Source organism: Petromyzon marinus, chromosome 53 (assembly GCF_048934315.1).
Source record: "Petromyzon marinus isolate PM22_M1 ecotype Great Lakes invasive population chromosome 53, UKy_Petmar_22M1.pri1.0, whole genome shotgun sequence".
In the NCBI taxonomy this organism is placed as follows: Eukaryota; Metazoa; Chordata; class Hyperoartia; order Petromyzontiformes; family Petromyzontidae; genus Petromyzon; species Petromyzon marinus.
Genome location: NC_133719.1, coordinates 2,747,732 through 2,763,591, shown reverse-complemented (window position 1 = coordinate 2,763,591; position 15,860 = coordinate 2,747,732). Strand labels below are relative to the sequence as shown.

General features: G+C 53.7%; 1 protein-coding gene across 2 annotated transcripts in view; it reads left to right on the top strand.

The window, feature by feature from the left end:
* LOC116953936 (1-phosphatidylinositol 4,5-bisphosphate phosphodiesterase beta-4-like) overlaps window positions 1–15,860 on the top strand; it is an 80,299-nt gene that overhangs the window by 54,708 nt on the left and 9,731 nt on the right. Inside the window, exons 28-36 of one of the 2 annotated variants that reach the window (XM_032974264.2) lie at window positions 234–322; window positions 1,704–1,869; window positions 4,293–4,345; window positions 8,781–8,846; window positions 9,910–10,025; window positions 11,237–11,312; window positions 12,179–12,354; window positions 13,583–13,684; window positions 14,725–14,782. In XM_032974264.2, coding sequence (XP_032830155.1) covers window positions 234–322; window positions 1,704–1,869; window positions 4,293–4,345; window positions 8,781–8,846; window positions 9,910–10,025; window positions 11,237–11,312; window positions 12,179–12,354; window positions 13,583–13,684; window positions 14,725–14,782 — 902 coding nt within the window. Of the gene's footprint in view, window positions 1–233; window positions 323–1,703; window positions 1,870–4,292; window positions 4,346–8,780; window positions 8,847–9,909; window positions 10,026–11,236; window positions 11,313–12,178; window positions 12,355–13,582; window positions 13,685–14,651; window positions 14,783–15,860 lie in introns of those variants that run through there. The other variant, XM_076051899.1, reaches the window with a different exon arrangement.

The window sequence follows — 15,860 nt, the reverse complement described above, 5'->3', positions numbered from 1 at the left end:
GGTGGCATTACCATGGTAACGCTGTTGGGCGGTGGCGTCGCCGTGGTAACGCTGTTGGGCGGTGGCATTACCATGGTAACGCTGTTGGGCGGTGGTGTCGCCGTGGTAACGCTGTTGGGCGGTGGCATTACCATGGTAACGCTGTTGGGCGGTGGCATTGCCATGGCAACGCTGTTGGGTGGTGGCGTCGCTATGGTAACGCTGTTTGGTGATGGCATTGCCGCGTGTTCCAGATTTCGTGGATGCGCTGTCCGACCCAAAGAAGTACCTCTCGCTGGCTGAGAAGCGGGCCAACCAGATGAAAGCGATGGGCATCGAGGCGGTGAGTCCTCACCGGGGTGAGTCCTCACCAGTGAGTCTTCACAAGGGGGGAGTCCTCCTCACCGGTGAGTCTTCACAGAGGGGAGTCCTCACCGGTGAGTCCTCACCGGGGGGAGTCCTCACAGGGGGAGTCCTCCTCACCGATGAGTCTTCACAGGGGTGAGTCCTCACCGGTGAGTCTTCACAGGGGGAAGTCCTCACCGGTGAGTCCTCACCGGGGGGAGTCCTCACCGGTGAGTCCTCACCGGAGTGAGTCCTCACCGGTGAGTCCTCACAGGGGGGAGTCCTCACTGGTGAATCCTCACCGGGGGAGTCCTCACCGGTGAGTCCTCACAGGGGGGAGTCCTCCTCACCGGTGAGTCTTCACAGGGGGGAGTCCTCACCGGTGAGTCCTCCTCACCGGGGGGAGTCCTCACCGGTGAGTCTTCACAGGGGGGAGTCCTCACCGGTGAGTCCTCACCGGTGAGTCCTGACAGGGGGAGTCCTCACCGGTGAGTCCTCACCGGTGAGTCCTCACCGGGGGGAGTCTTCACCGGGGGGAGTCCTCACCGGTGAGTCCTGACAGGGGGAGTCCTCCTCACCGGTGAGTCCTCACCGGGGTGAGTCCTCACCGGTGAGTCCTGACAGGGGGAGTCCTCCTCACCGGTGAGTCCTCACCGGGGGGAGTCCTCACCGGTGAGTCCTCACTGGGGGGAGTCCTCCTCACCGGGGGGAGTCCTCACCGATGAGTCCTCACCGGGGGGAGTCCTCACAGGGAGGAGTCCTCACCGGTGAGTCCTCCTCACCGGTGAGGACTCCTCACCGGGGGGAGTCCTCACCGGTGAGTCTTCACAGAGGGGAGTCCTCACCGGTGAGGACTCACCCCGGTGAGTCCTCACCGGGGTGAGTCCTCACCGGGGTGAGTCCTCACCGGTGAGTCCTCCTCACCGGTGAGGACTCCTCACCGGGGGGAGTCCTCACCGGTGAGTCTTCACAGGGGGGAGTCCTCACCGGTGAGCGGACTCACCGAGAGCACATGCATGTGTGTGTGTGCGCGTGTTTGTGTGCGCGTGTGTTAAGGCGAAACGGGGGATCGTTGTCTTTGTGTGTGCGTGCACGTGTGTGTGTGTGTGAAGCGGTAGTGTAGCGGTTAGCGCGCTGTGCTGCAAATCCGGAGACTCGATTATCAGAACCGGTCCTGTGCCTCCCCTAGATTGACTCAGCCTCAAATGAATGTATTTAAGTATCGTTACTGGGGAGACAAAGGCGGCCGGGCGTGGTGCTTGCTACCCACCCCCTCGAGCGCCATTCTGGCCTTCACAGGTGCTACTCGCTAGAAGCACTTGCCCCAACAGTCTGTTCGGTCTATACGGGGGATCTTTGTCTCGTACATGGGTATACAGAGCGACATCCTGGACATACCGAGCGGCGGCACGCTGAGGAGCGACAGCCGCGGCGGCGTCACGCCGGTGCGGGCGAGCGTCACGCCACAGAGCAGCTCCGAGCTGAAGCACTCAGCCTCGTCCTACTACTGCGAGCAGAACAGCCATGGCACGGAGCGCAAGAGAGGTCCTCCTCATCTTACCTCATCTTCCTCCTCCTCTTACCTCATCTTCCTCCTCCTCCTCTTCCTCCTCTTCCTCCTCTTACCTCATCTCCCTCCTCCTCCTCTTACCTCATCTTCCTCCTCCTCCTCTTCCTCCTCCTCCTCCTCCTCCTCTTACCTCATCTTCCTCCTCCTCCTCTTACCTCATCTTCCTCCTCCTCCTCCTCCTCTTACCTCATCTTCCTCCTCCTCCTCCTCCTCCTCTTACCTCATCTTCCTCCTCCTCCTCTTACCTCATCTTCCTCCTCCTCCTCTTACCTCATCTTCCTCCTTCTCCTCCTCCTTTTACCTCATCTTCCTCCTCCTCCGACTCCCCCTCTCCCTACTCCCCCTCCACCCCCTTCCCCCTTTACTCCACCTCCCTCCCCCCCCCTACCAACTCCTCCCTCTTTCCCTCCCTCCCATCCCGCGTATATTCTTTCATTCATTAACTGAACACATTTGTATTTAAAGTCTGAGGCTCACAGAGCTGTCAAGCTCTTTTTTTCAGAAGCGATCTGGCTATCGCAAATGATGGCTCAAAGAAGCGGCTTATCATCGCGTGGAAATTTATAGCGTGATGTTGATATCGTATCGTTGTCCCCTCATTAAGTGAGATTGTGACGTTATCCCCTCATTAACGGTGATATTGTGACGTTATCTCCTCATTAACAGTGAGATTGTGTTGTTATCCCCTCATTAACAGTGATATTGTGACGTTATCCCCTCATTAAGAGTGAGATTGTGACGTTATCCCCTCATTAACAGTGATATTGTGACGTTACCTCCTCATTAACAGTGAGATTGTGACGTTATCCCCTCATTAACAGTGAGATTGTGTTGTTATCCCCTCATTAACAGTGATATTGTGACGTTATCCCCTCATTAAGAGTGAGATTGTGACGTTATCCCCTCATTAACAGTGAGATTGTGACGTTATCTCCTCATTAACAGTGAGATTGTGACGTTATCCCCTCATTAACAGTGAGATTGTGACGTTATCCCCTCATTAACAGTGAGATTGTGACGTTATCCCCTCATTAACAGTGATATTGTGACGTTATCCCTCATTAACAGTGAGATTGTGACGTTATCCCCTCATTAACGGTGATATTGTGACGTTATCCCCTCATTAACAGTGAGATTGTGTTGTTATCCCCTCATTAACAGTGAGATTGTGTTGTTATCCCCTCATTAACAGTGATATTGTGACGTTATCCCCTCATTAACAGTGAGATTGTGACCTTATCCCCTCATTAACAGTGAGATTGTGACGTTATCCCCTCATTAACAGTGAGATTGTGACGTTATCCCCTCATTAACAGTGAGATTGTGACGTTATCCCCTCATTAACAGTGAGATTGTGACGTTATCTCCTCATTAACAGTGAGATTGTGTTGTTATCCCCGCATTAACAGTGATATTGTGACGTTATCCCCTCATTAACAGTGAGATTGTGACGTTAACCCCTCATTAACAGTGAGATTGTGACGTTATCCCCTCATTAACAGTGAGATTGTGACGTTATCCCCTCATTAACAGTGAGATTGTGACGTTATCCCCTCATTAACAGTGAGATTGTGACGTTATCCCCTCATTAACAGTGATATTGTGACGTTATCCCTCATTAACAGTGAGATTGTGACATTATCCCCTCATTAACAGTGAGATTGTGACGTTATCCCCTCATTAACAGTGAGATTGTGACGTTATCCCCTCATTAACAGTGAGATTGTGACGTTATCCCTCATTAACAGTGAGATTGTGACGTTATCCCCTCATTAACAGTGAGATTGTGACGTTATCCCCTCATTAACAGTGAGATTGTGACGTTATCCCCTCATTAACAGTGAGATTGTGACGTTATCCCTCATTAACAGTGAGATTGTGACGTTATCCCTCATTAACAGTGAGATTGTGACGTTATCCCCTCATTAACAGTGAGATTGTGACGTTATACCCTCATTAACAGTGAGATTGTGACGTTCTCCCCTCATTAACAGTGAGATTGTGACGTTATCCCTCATTAACAGTGAGATTGTGACGTTATCCCCTCATTAACAGTGAGATTGTGATGTTATCCCCTCATTAACAGTGAGATTGTGACGTTATCCCCTCATTAACAGTGAGATTGTGACGTTATCCCTCATTAACAGTGAGATTGTGACATTATCCCTCATTAACAGTGAGATTGTGACGTTATCCCCTCATTAACAGTGAGATTGTGACGTTATACCCTCATTAACAGTGAGATTGTGACGTTATCCCCTCATTAACAGTGAGATTGTGACGTTATCCCATCATTAACAGTGAGATTGTGTCGTTATCCCCTCATTAACAGTGAGATCACCCCGTCTCCCCTCGTTAACCGACCATTCACCTTCCCTTCGCGTCCGCTGATCTGCAGACACGGTGGTCATCATCCCACAGTTCACCATTGAAGACTTGAAGAGGATGAAGGTGACATGATGGCTGCCGCCCCCCCCCCACCCCTTCTCAAGGCCGTCGTGTAGGGACTACGGACACGGACTGTTGAGAGTGACGACGTGAGGACAGTGACGTGAAGACAGTGACGTGAAGACAGTGATGACGTGAAGACAGTGACGTGAAGACAGTGACGACGTGAAGACAGTGACGTGAAGACAGTGACGTGAAGACAGTGACCACGTGTAGACAGTGACCACGTGAAGACAGTGACGTGAAGACAGTGACGACGTGAAGACAGTGACGTGAAGACAGTGACCACGTGTAGACAGTGACCACGTGAAGACAGTGACGTGAAGACAGTGACGACGTGAAGACAGTGACGTGAAGACAGTGACGTGAAGACAGTGACGTGAAGACAGTGACGTGAAGATAGTGACGTGAAGACAGTGACGACGTGAAGACAGTGACAACGTGAAGACAGTGACGTAAATACAGTGACGTGAATACAGTGACGTGAAGACAGTGACGTGAAGACAGTGACGTGAAGACAGTGACCACGTGTAGACAGTGACGTGAAGACAGTGACGTGAAGACAGTGACGACGTGAAGACAGTGACGTGAAGACAGTGACGTGAAGACAGTGACGTGAAGACAGTGACGTGAAGACAGTGACGACGTGAATACAGTCACGTGAAGACAGTGACGTGAAGACAGTGACGTGTAGACAGTGACGTGAAGACAGTGACGTGAAGACAGTGACGTGAAGACAGTGACGTGAAGACAGTGACGTGAAGACAGTGACGTAAATACAGTGACGTGAAGACAGTGACGTGAAGACAGTGACGTGAAGACAGTGACGTGAAGACTGACGACGTGAAGACAGTGACAACGTGAAGACAGTGACGTGAAGACAGTGACGTGAAGACAGTGACGTGAAGACAGTGACGTGAAGACAGTGACGTGAAGACAGTGACCACGTGTAGACAGTGATGTGAAGACAGTGACGTGAAGACAGTGGCGTGAAGACAGTGACGTGAAGACAGTGACGTGAAGACAGTGACGATGTGAAGACAGTGACGACGTGAAGACAGTAACGTGAAGACAGTGACGTGAAGACAGTGACGTGAAGACAGTGACGTGAAGACAGTGACGTGAAGACAGTGACGACGTGTAGACAGTGACGTGAAGACAGTGACGATGTGAAGACAGTGACGTGAAGACGGTGACGTGAAGACAGTGATGTGAAGACAGTGACGTGAAGACAGTGACGTGAAGACAGTGACGACGTGAAGACAGTGACGACGTGAAGACGGTGACGACGTGAAGACAGTGACTTGAAGACAGTGACGTGAAGACGGTGACGACGTGAAGACGGTGACGACGTGAAGACAGTGACGTGAAGACGGTGACGTGAAGACGGTGACGTGAAGACAGTGACGTGAAGACAGTGATGTGAAGACAGTGACGACGTGAAGACAGTGACGTGACGACAGTGACGTGCAGACGGTGACGTGAAGACAGTGACGTGAAGACAGTGACGTGAAGACAGTGACGTGAAGACAGTGACGTGAAGACAGTGACGATGTGAAGACAGTGACGACGTAAAGACAGTAACGTGAAGACAGTGACGTGACGACAGTGATGTGAAGACAGTGACGACGTGAAGACAGTGACGTGAAGACGGTGACGTGCAGACGGTGACGTGCAGACAGTGACGTGAAGACAGTGACGTGAAGACAGTGACGACGTGAAGACAGTGATGTGAAGACAGTGACGACGTGAAGACAGTGACGTGACGACAGTGACGTGCAGACAGTGACGTGAAGACAGTGACGTGAAGACAGTGACGTGAAGACAGTGACGTGAAGACAGTGACGACGTGAAGACAGTGACGACGTGAAGACAGTGACGACGTGAAGACAGTGACGACGTGAAGACGGTGACGTGAAGACGGTGACGACGTGAAGACGGTGACGTGAAGACAGTGACGACGTGAAGACAGTGACCTGAAGACAGTGACGTGAAGACAGTGACGACGTGAAGACGGTGACGTGAAGACAGTGACGTGATGACAGTGACGTGAAGACAGGACGTGAAGACAGTGACGACGTGAAGACAGTGACGTGAAGACAGTGACGTGAAGACAGTGACGTGATGACGTGAAGACAGTGACGACGTGAAGACAGTGACGACGTGAAGACAGTGATGTGAAGACAGTGACGTGAAGACAGTGACGTGAAGACGGTGACGACGTGAAGACGGTGACGACGTGAAGACGGTGACGACGTGAAGACAGTGACGTGAAGACAGTGACGTGAAGACGGTGACGACGTGAAGACGGTGACGACGTGAAGACAGTGACGTGAAGACAGTGACGTGAAGACAGTGACGTGAAGACGGTGACGTGAAGACAGTGACGACGTGAAGACAGTGACGACGTGAAGACAGTGACGACGTGAAGACAGTGACGACGTGAAGACAGTGACGACGTGAAGACAGTGACGTGAAGACAGTGACGTGAAGACAGTGACGTGAAGACAGTGACGACGTGAAGACGGTGACGACGTGAAGACGGTGACGACGTGAAGACGGTGACGACGTGAAGACAGTGACGACGTGAAGACAGTGACGACGTGAAGACAGTGACGTGAAGACAGTGACGACGTGAAGACAGTGACGACGTGAAGACAGTGACGACGTGAAGACAGTGACGTGACGACAGTGACGTGTAGACAGTGACGTGAAGACAGTGACGTGAAGACAGTGACGACGTGAAGACAGTGACGACGTGAAGACAGTGACGTGAAGACAGTGACGATGTGAAGACAGTGACGACGTGAAGACGGTGACGTGAAGACGGTGACGACGTGAAGACGGTGACGTGAAGACAGTGACGACGTGAAGACAGTGACGTGAAGACAGTGACGTGAAGACAGTGACGTGAAGACAGTGACGACGTGAAGACAGTCACGTGAAGACAGTGACGTGAAGACAGTGACGTGAAGACAGTGACGTGATGACGTGAAGACAGTGACGCCGTGAAGACAGTGACGACGTGAAGACAGTGACGTGAAGACAGTGACGTGAAGACAGTGACGACGTGAAGACAGTGACGACGTGAAGACAGTGACGTGAAGACAGTGACATGATGACGTGAAGACAGTGACGACGTGAAGACAGTGACGACGTGAAGACAGTGACGTGAAGACAGTGACGTGAAGACAGTGACGTGAAGACGGTGACGACGTGAAGACGGTGACGACGTGAAGACAGTGACGACGTGAAGACAGTGACGACGTGAAGACAGTGACGTGAAGACAGTGACGACGTGAAGACAGTGACGACGTGAAGACAGTGACGTGAAGACAGTGACGTGAAGACGGTGACGTGAAGACAGTGACGACGTGAAGACAGTGACGACGTGAAGACAGTGACGTGAAGACAGTGACGTGAAGACAGTGACGACGTGAAGACAGTGACGACGTGAAGACAGTGACGACGTGAAGACAGTGACGACGTGAAGACAGTGACGTGAAGACAGTGACGTGAAGACAGTGACGTGAAGACAGTGACGACGTGAAGACGGTGACGACGTGAAGACGGTGACGACGTGAAGACAGTGACGTGAAGACAGTGATGACGTGAAGACAGTGACGACGTGAAGACAGTGACGTGAAGACAGTGACGACGTGAAGACAGTGACGTGAAGACAGTGACGTGAAGACAGTGACGTGAAGACAGTGACGACGTGAAGACAGTGACGACGTGAAGACAGTGATGTGTAGACAGTGACGACGTGAAGACGGTGACGACGTGAAGACAGTGACGACCTGAAGACGGTGACCACGTGAAGACGGTGACGACATGAAGACGGTGACGACGTGAAGACAGCGACGTGAAGACAGTGACGACGTGAAGACAGTGACGACGTGAAGACAGTGACGTGAAGACAGTGACGACGTGAAGACAGTGACGACGTGAAGACAGTGACGACGTGAATACAGTGACGTGAAGACAGTGACGTGAAGACAGTGACATGAAGACAGTGATGTGAAGACAGTGACGTGAAGACAGTGACGTGAAGACAGTGACGTGAAGACAGTGACGACGTGAAGACAGTGACGACGTGAAGACAGTGACGACGTGAAGACAGCGACGATGAGACAGGCAGCGACGACGATAGACAATGACGACGTGAAGACAGTTACGACGACGATAGACAATGACGACGGCCCTAACCCCAACCAAACAGCCCCGATCCTCACTCCTCGCCCCCTTTTTATCCCCGGCGTGGCCCTCCTCTGCCCTTGGCCCCGCCTTTGATCTTGAACCCTCCTTCGATCTTGAACCCTCCTTCTTGGAGCTTGCCGACACACTGTCTTTACACCTGTAACAAAAAAAAACAAAATCCCTGTGGCGGTGTGGTCCTGAGTGACATAAACTGCTGTGCCGTGCGACGCTGTGTCAGGGTTACCTGAAACTCCTGCGGAAGCAGCAGAAGGAGCTGGTGTGCTTGAAAAGGAAACAGGCGAAGGTGAGTGCCAATCGGAGTGGACCCGCATGCCCAGCGACTCCTCCCGCAACAGACACAATCCCCACCAAAGATTAAGATCCCCCGTACAGCCCGTGCCGTTCGCGAGCAGCACCTCTATGAAGGCCGGCACGGCGCAACGAGGGGGGTGGGTGGCTAGCACCACGCCCGGGCCGCCTTTGTCTCCCCAGGTGGCGATGTTTACTGCACACCGCGCCAGGTACTCATGTGCGGCCGAGTCGACCTAGGGGCGGCCCGGGACCGGTTCAGATAATCGTCACCGGTGTTGGCCGTGAGCAGAAATGGAACTCGGGAGCGCCGGGTTCCGTAGAGGCAGCGCACTAGCCGCTGCTACACGACCGCTCCCTCACGCAATCCCCACCATCTCTCTCGCCCGCACGCAACGCTTGCCTCACACCACACCGGCCGACTAACCCCTCAGCGGCACGCGCATGCCGCTATCAAATTGTTGTGACCGGTACCGTGGCACTGAAATGCAGGAGGCGTGTGTCGAGGTTGATGAACGATGGCGACGATGGAGGGGTGTGTGGAGGAGAGGGGATCGTGACGCCGTCAGGGGGAGATGGCGGCTTGCGTGAAAGCGAGCGATGTGCTGCTGTCAGAAATTTGCCGGTTGCTTTGGGGTGTCAGGAAGGGGGGGAGGGCCTCCGTTAGCCAATCGGATCAAGGGAGAAGGCTCACGGCAGAAAGCTGCGGCAGGATGCCCACGGGCCACGTGCTGAAAAGCGCTTCTGTTCAAACGGTGAGGATGCAATCGGCAGGGAGGTGGGATATTAGGGAACTGACGATTGAAGAGCGAGCGAGTGACAGCAGCTGATGGGCAGCGTCACTTGGACATGCTGACGAGTGGAACGTGTGCCATGCGGTGCTCGCGGGGGCCGTGTAAGGCTACCAGTAAAGGCTGCGGCATAGCTTGCTTATCAATCCTCACGTTGGCGCTCGCTGAGGGCACTTTCACGCCGACGGCATGCGTCGGCAGGCCTTGCACGAGAGGGGATCTTTGTGCCCGTGTGTTGATTTGTTCCGTTGCGTGCGAGCGCCGCAGGAGCAGTACGCGGTGCAGCGCGCTCACTGCCAGCAGGTGGACAAGCTGGTGGCTCAGCACGACAAAGAGAAGATGGGACTGGCCAAGGGGCTGGAGAAAGCTGTGCGGAAGCGTGGGTCAGTAGGGAGCAGCGCCCTCTGGGCTCTGTTGTTATCTTGGCATTTGGTGGCGCTGTGTGACGTCTTGTCAGTTGGGTCCCGCTGTGTGTCGTCTGTCAGTTGGTCCCGCTGTGTGTCGTCTGTCAGTTGGTCCCGCTGTGTGACGTCTTGTCAGTTGGTCCCGCTGTGTGACGTCTGTCAGTTGGGTCCCGCTGTGTGTCGGCTGTCAGTTGGGTCCCGCTGTGTGTCGTCTGTCAGTTGGTCCCGCTGTGTGTCGTCTTGTCAGTTGGGTCCCGCTGTGTGACGTCTGTCAGTTGGTCAAGCTGTGTGTCGTCTGTCAGTTGGTCCCGCTGTGTGTCGTCTGTCAGTTGGTCCTGCTGTGTGACGTCTTGTCAGTTGGGTCCTGCTGTGTGCCGTCTGTCAGTTGGGTCCCGCTGTGTGTCGTCTGTCAGTTGGTTCCTGCTGTGTGACGTCTTGTCAGTTGGGTCCTGCTGTGTGACGTCTGTCTGTTGGTCCTGCTGTGTGTCGTCTGTCATTTTGGTCCCGCTGTGTGTCGTCTGTCTGTTGGTCCCGCTGTGTGTCGTTTGTCAGTTGGTCCCGCTGTATTACTGCCAATAAAGTAAGATGAGAGGTAGGAGACTGCGTGTGAGTGGTGAAATTAGAGGACAGAGGTAGGAGAGTGAATAGAAGGGGGGTGGAGCTGAGAGGGGGAGAGGTAGACGAGGGTGAGCTCCATGGAGGCTATTGGAGGCGGTGAGCATGCTCTTGATATCTCATCTCATATTCACATAGTAGAGCGCCTTCGCTCAAGGCGCTTTCAAAAGAAGCGCCTTGAGCTTTTGAATGAAATGGAAAGAAAAGAGAAAGATCTACACGACAGGGGTGTGCTGGGGCTGCGGAGCGAGCGAGCGCAATACACGGGTTGTTGGGGTTCACGAAAGGGTAGAGGGAGTGGGACGGGAGGCAGTGGAGGGACGAGGGGAAGGGCATGAGCGATGAAATAGAGGCGAGGCTTCAACGGAGGAATGGAAGGAGGTTAACGAGGGGGACACGATTGGATGTGGAGCTCGGAGGGGGATTCGCGCGAACGCAATCCCACGGGCGCACGCTCCTCCCGATGATTCCAGCAGCCAGCCCGGGGTGTGTCCATGGGCCACCCACCCGGGGCTGCGTCTCACCTGACCGAGCGTTTGCCCCCCCCCACCCCCCCGCCCCCCCCAACCCCCCAGGGAGAGGAAGTGCGCCGACCTGAAGAAGGAAATGGAACTGAAGACTCAGGTGTTGATATCAGAGCACAAGCAGAAGGCGAGTTGAGGGTGCCGCCGGTGACGCACGCCGTGACACACACGCACCGTTCACTTGGCACGCACGCTGTGACACACACACACACACACCGTTCACGTGGCACACACGCTGTGACACACACACACCATTCACGTGGCACGCACGCCATGACACACACACACACACCGTTCACGTGGCACACACGCTGTGACACACACACACCGTTCACGTGGCACGCACGCCATGACACACACGCACACACCGTTCACGTGACACACACACACCGTTCACGTGGCACGCGGCACGCATGCGCACGGGTGAGGAGTCGGAGCGCCCATTCCAGGTCGCGAGATCGACATAGCCGATCCTCCCTGCTGGGTTAAGGAAATGAGTTTCTCGCTCGTGAGCGGACGTGAATGTCTGTGGGAGTGCATCTCGCTGGTCAAGGAGGTAGTTGTACGTGTGTTGTGTGATTGTTGCTGTCGTCAGAGAGTGTCTGTGTCATGTAATGTCATTGTGTGGGGAGCGGTAGTGTTGTGGTTAGTGCGCCCGCGCTATGAACCGAGTTCGATTCCCACTCACGGTCAACGCCGGTGACGATTATCTCAAGAGGTGCTGGGCCTCCCCTAGGTCGACTCGGTTTCAAATGAGTACCTGGTGCGGTGTGTAAACATCGCCACTGGGGAGACAAAGGCTGCCTTCATAGGTGCTCACTGACAGCCCTTTACCTCAATTAGTTTGCTCAGGCTCCACGGGGCATGTTTGTCTTTCTACGTATGTAATGTATGTGTGTGTGTGTGCAGGAGACGGTTGTGTGTGTGTGTTAAGTGAATGTACGCACACACACACGCACGCACGCACGTGAATGTGCTGTGTGCGTCTCTCAGGTGAAGGAGATGGTGGGGCTGCAGACGAAGGAGTGGTCGGAGTTGATATCGCGCCACGTGCAGGAAGAGCAGGAGCTGCGTGACGGACAGGTCGACGAGCAGTACGAGCTGCTCAAGAAGCTGCTGCTGGGGTCCCACGAGCTGCAGAGCGCACAGCTCAAGATGGTCCATGACAGGTGCTAAAGGCTCCCATAGACTTCAATGTTAAAGGCTCCCATAGACTTCAATGTTAAAGGCTCCCATAGACTTCAATGTTAAAGGCTCCCATAGACTTCAATGTTAAAGGCTCCCATAGACTTCAATGTTAAAGACTCCCATAGACTTCAATGCTAAAGGCTTCCATAGACTTTAATGTTGAAGGCTCCCATAGACTTCAATGCTAAAGGCTCCCATAGACTTCAATGTTAAAGGCTCTCATAGACTTCAATGTTAAAGACTCCCATAGACTTCAATGTTAAAGACTCCCATAGACTTCAATGCTAAAGGCTTCCATAGACTTCAATGTTGAAGGCTCCCATAGACTTCAATGCTGAAGGCTCCCATAGACTTCAATGCTAAAGGCTCCCATAGACTTCAATGCTAAAGGCTACCATAGACTTCAATGCTAAATGCTCCCATAGACTTCAATGTTAAAGGCTCCCATAGACTTCAATGGTTAAGGCTCCCATAGACTTCAATGTTAAAGGCTCCCATATACTTCAATGTTGAAGGTTCCCATAGACTTCAATGTTAAAGGCTACCATAGACGTCAATGTTAAAGGCTTCCATAGACTTCAATGTTAAAGGCTCCCATAGACTTCAATGCTAAAGGCTCCCATAGACTTCAATGCTAAAGGCTCCCATAGACTTCAATGTTAAAGGCTCCCATAGACTTCAATGGTTAAGGCTCCCGTAGACTTCAATGCTAAAGGCTCCCATTGACTTCAATGTTAAAGGCTCCCATAGACTTCAATGGTTAATGCTCCCATAGACTTCAATGCTAAAGGCTCCCATAGACTTCAATGTTAAAGGCTCCCATAGACTTCAATGTTGAAGGTTCCCATAGACTTCAATGCTAAAGGCTCCCATAGACTTCAATGTTAATGGCTCCCATATACTTCAATGCTAAAGGCTCCAATAGACTTCAATGTTGAAGCCTCCTATAGACTTCAATGTTGAAGGCTCCCATAGACTTCAATGTTAAAGTCTCCCATAGACTTCAATGTTGAAGGCTGCCATAGACTTCAATGCTAAAGTCTCCCATAGACTTCAATGCTAAAGGCTCCCATAGACTTCAATGCGAAAGGCTCCCATAGACTTCAATGTTAACTCTGGATGAGCGTTGCGGGCGCGCCTCCTGGCCGGGCCTCTGCGTACCCCCCCCCCCCCCCCCAATGCGAGTCTCCGCACTCCACGCGCCCGCAGGCTGTGCAAGGAGATGCGAGCCAACCAGACGAAGACCTCCATGGAGCACAGCAAGGCCATCAGCCAGGACAAGAGCATCAAGAACAAGGCTGAGCGTGACAGGCAAGGCCCCCGCCGCACGGCTGCTATGTTTTATTCGAGTGGTGTTCCCGTGCTACGGTGATGCACGCTCGTTGCCGCGGTGCAACGAGCGTGTGTGCGTGTACGTGTGTGTGGGGGGAAGGTCGCGTTTGTACGCAGGCCCCCCTGTGGCGTTTGTGTCCTCCTGCCTTCGCTACCACGACCACCGCCCCTGTGGTGTGTGTGTGTGTGTTCGCGTGCGTCTGCGTGCTTGCGTGTGTGAGGAACTCACAGATCCTTCAAAGATATGGTCACTGCCACATTGGCGAGCTCCTCCGGCGGGCGAGGCTGCGTTGGCTGGGTCGTGTAACCCGCATGCCCGGCCACCGCATACCCAGGCAGCTTCTGTTTGGCTGGATAGAGGAGGCTAAATAGGCACGGCACGGGCTAGAGGAGAGATGGAGCTGATACGGTACGGAAGAATGTGGAGCTGAGTGGACTTGCCATTGACCGGTACCGGTTGTGTCAAAATCGGCCTCTGTGGAGGAGCCTCGTGAAGGACGCGACTGGACAGTTGAAGGCACTTGCCCTCCAACAACAGCGGAGGGCGGAGGAGTAACGCTCACAACAAAGAGTGGGAGTCCTGGGCGTATAAAATGCACCAAGTTGGCACAATGGAAAGCACAGGTGGTGCATCTGCCAGGCATCTCAGTCGGTCAACCCACGGCACCCGAGTCCTATCCCATGATCTGCCAGCGACCCTTCGACACTTCACGTGCCCTCGAAGTGCACCTAGCCTGGCACAAGCGCCGTGATGACGTCACCACCACTTAGTGGGGAACGGCGGTTGTTGGTGTTATATGTGCGTGTGGTGTTGGCTACACTATTCCTTTTGGTCAGCCTTTATAGGTGCTCGCAAAGAGCCCTTTTCGCCGTAGGCTATGTTGGTTAACATTGGGGGCGATGTTTGCGTACGTGTGTGTAAATGCGAGTGTCCGTGTGTGCGCAGAACGCTCCTTTTTAGCCGGCGATGAGACAGCAAGGAGGTGGAGCAGTTGTTGTTGTTGTGTGCGCGCACACAGGCGTGTACGTGAACTTAACAGCAACAACACCAAGAAGTTCCTGGAAGAGCGCAAGCGGGTACGTGGTGGTGTCCATGGTGGTGTACGTGGTGGTGTCCATGGTGGTGTACGTGGTGGTGTCCGTGGTGGTGTCCATGGTGGTGTACGTGGTGGTGTCCATGGTGGTGTACGTGGTGGTGTCCATGGTGGTGTACGTGGTGGTGTACGTGGTGGTGTCCATGGTGGTGTACGTGGTGGTGGTGGTGTACGTGGTGGTGTTGGTGTACGTGGTGGTGTCCGTGGTTGTGTCCGTGGTGGTGTACGTGGTGGTGTACGTGGTGGTGTCCATGGTGGTGTCCGTGGTGGTGGTGGTGTACGTGGTGGTGTTGGTGTACGTGGTGGTATCCGTGGTTGTGTCCGTGGTGGTGTACGTGGTGGTGTTCATGGTGGTGTACGTGGTGGTGGTGTACGTGGTGGTGTTGGTGTATGTGGTGGTGTCCGTGGTTGTGTCCGTGTTGGTGTCTGTGGTGGTGTTGGTGTCCGTGGTAGTGTTGGTGTACGTGGTGGTGTACGTGGTGGTGGTGGTGTACGTGGTGGTGTTGGTGGTGTACGTGGTGGTGGTGTTGGTGTAGTGGTGGTGTTGGTGTACGTGGTGGTGTCCATGGTGGTGTACGTGGTGGTCGTGTACGTGGTGGTGTTGGTGTACGTGGTGGTGTCCGTGGTTGTGTCCGTGTTGGTGTCTGTGGTGTTATTGGTGTACGTGGTGGTGTACGTGGTGGTGTTGGTGTACGTGGTGGTGTTGGTGGTGTACGTGGTGGTGTTGGTGGTGGTGTTGGTGTACGTGGTGGTGGTGGTGTGGTTGGTGTTGGTGTACGTGGTGGTGTACGTGGTGGTGGTGGTGGTGTACGTGGTGGTGGTGGTGGTGGTGTCCGTGGTGGTGTTGGTGTACGTGTTGGTGTACGTGGTTTTGTTGGTGTACGTGGTGGTGTACGTGGTGGTGTTGGTGTACGTGGTGGTGTTGGTGTACGTGGTGGTGTTGTTGTTGGTGTACGTGGTGGTGTTGTTGTTGGTGTATGTGGTGGTGGTGGTGTTGGTGTAGTGGTGGTGTGCGTGGTGATGTACGTGGTGTATGTGGTGGTGTTGGTGTACGTGGTGGT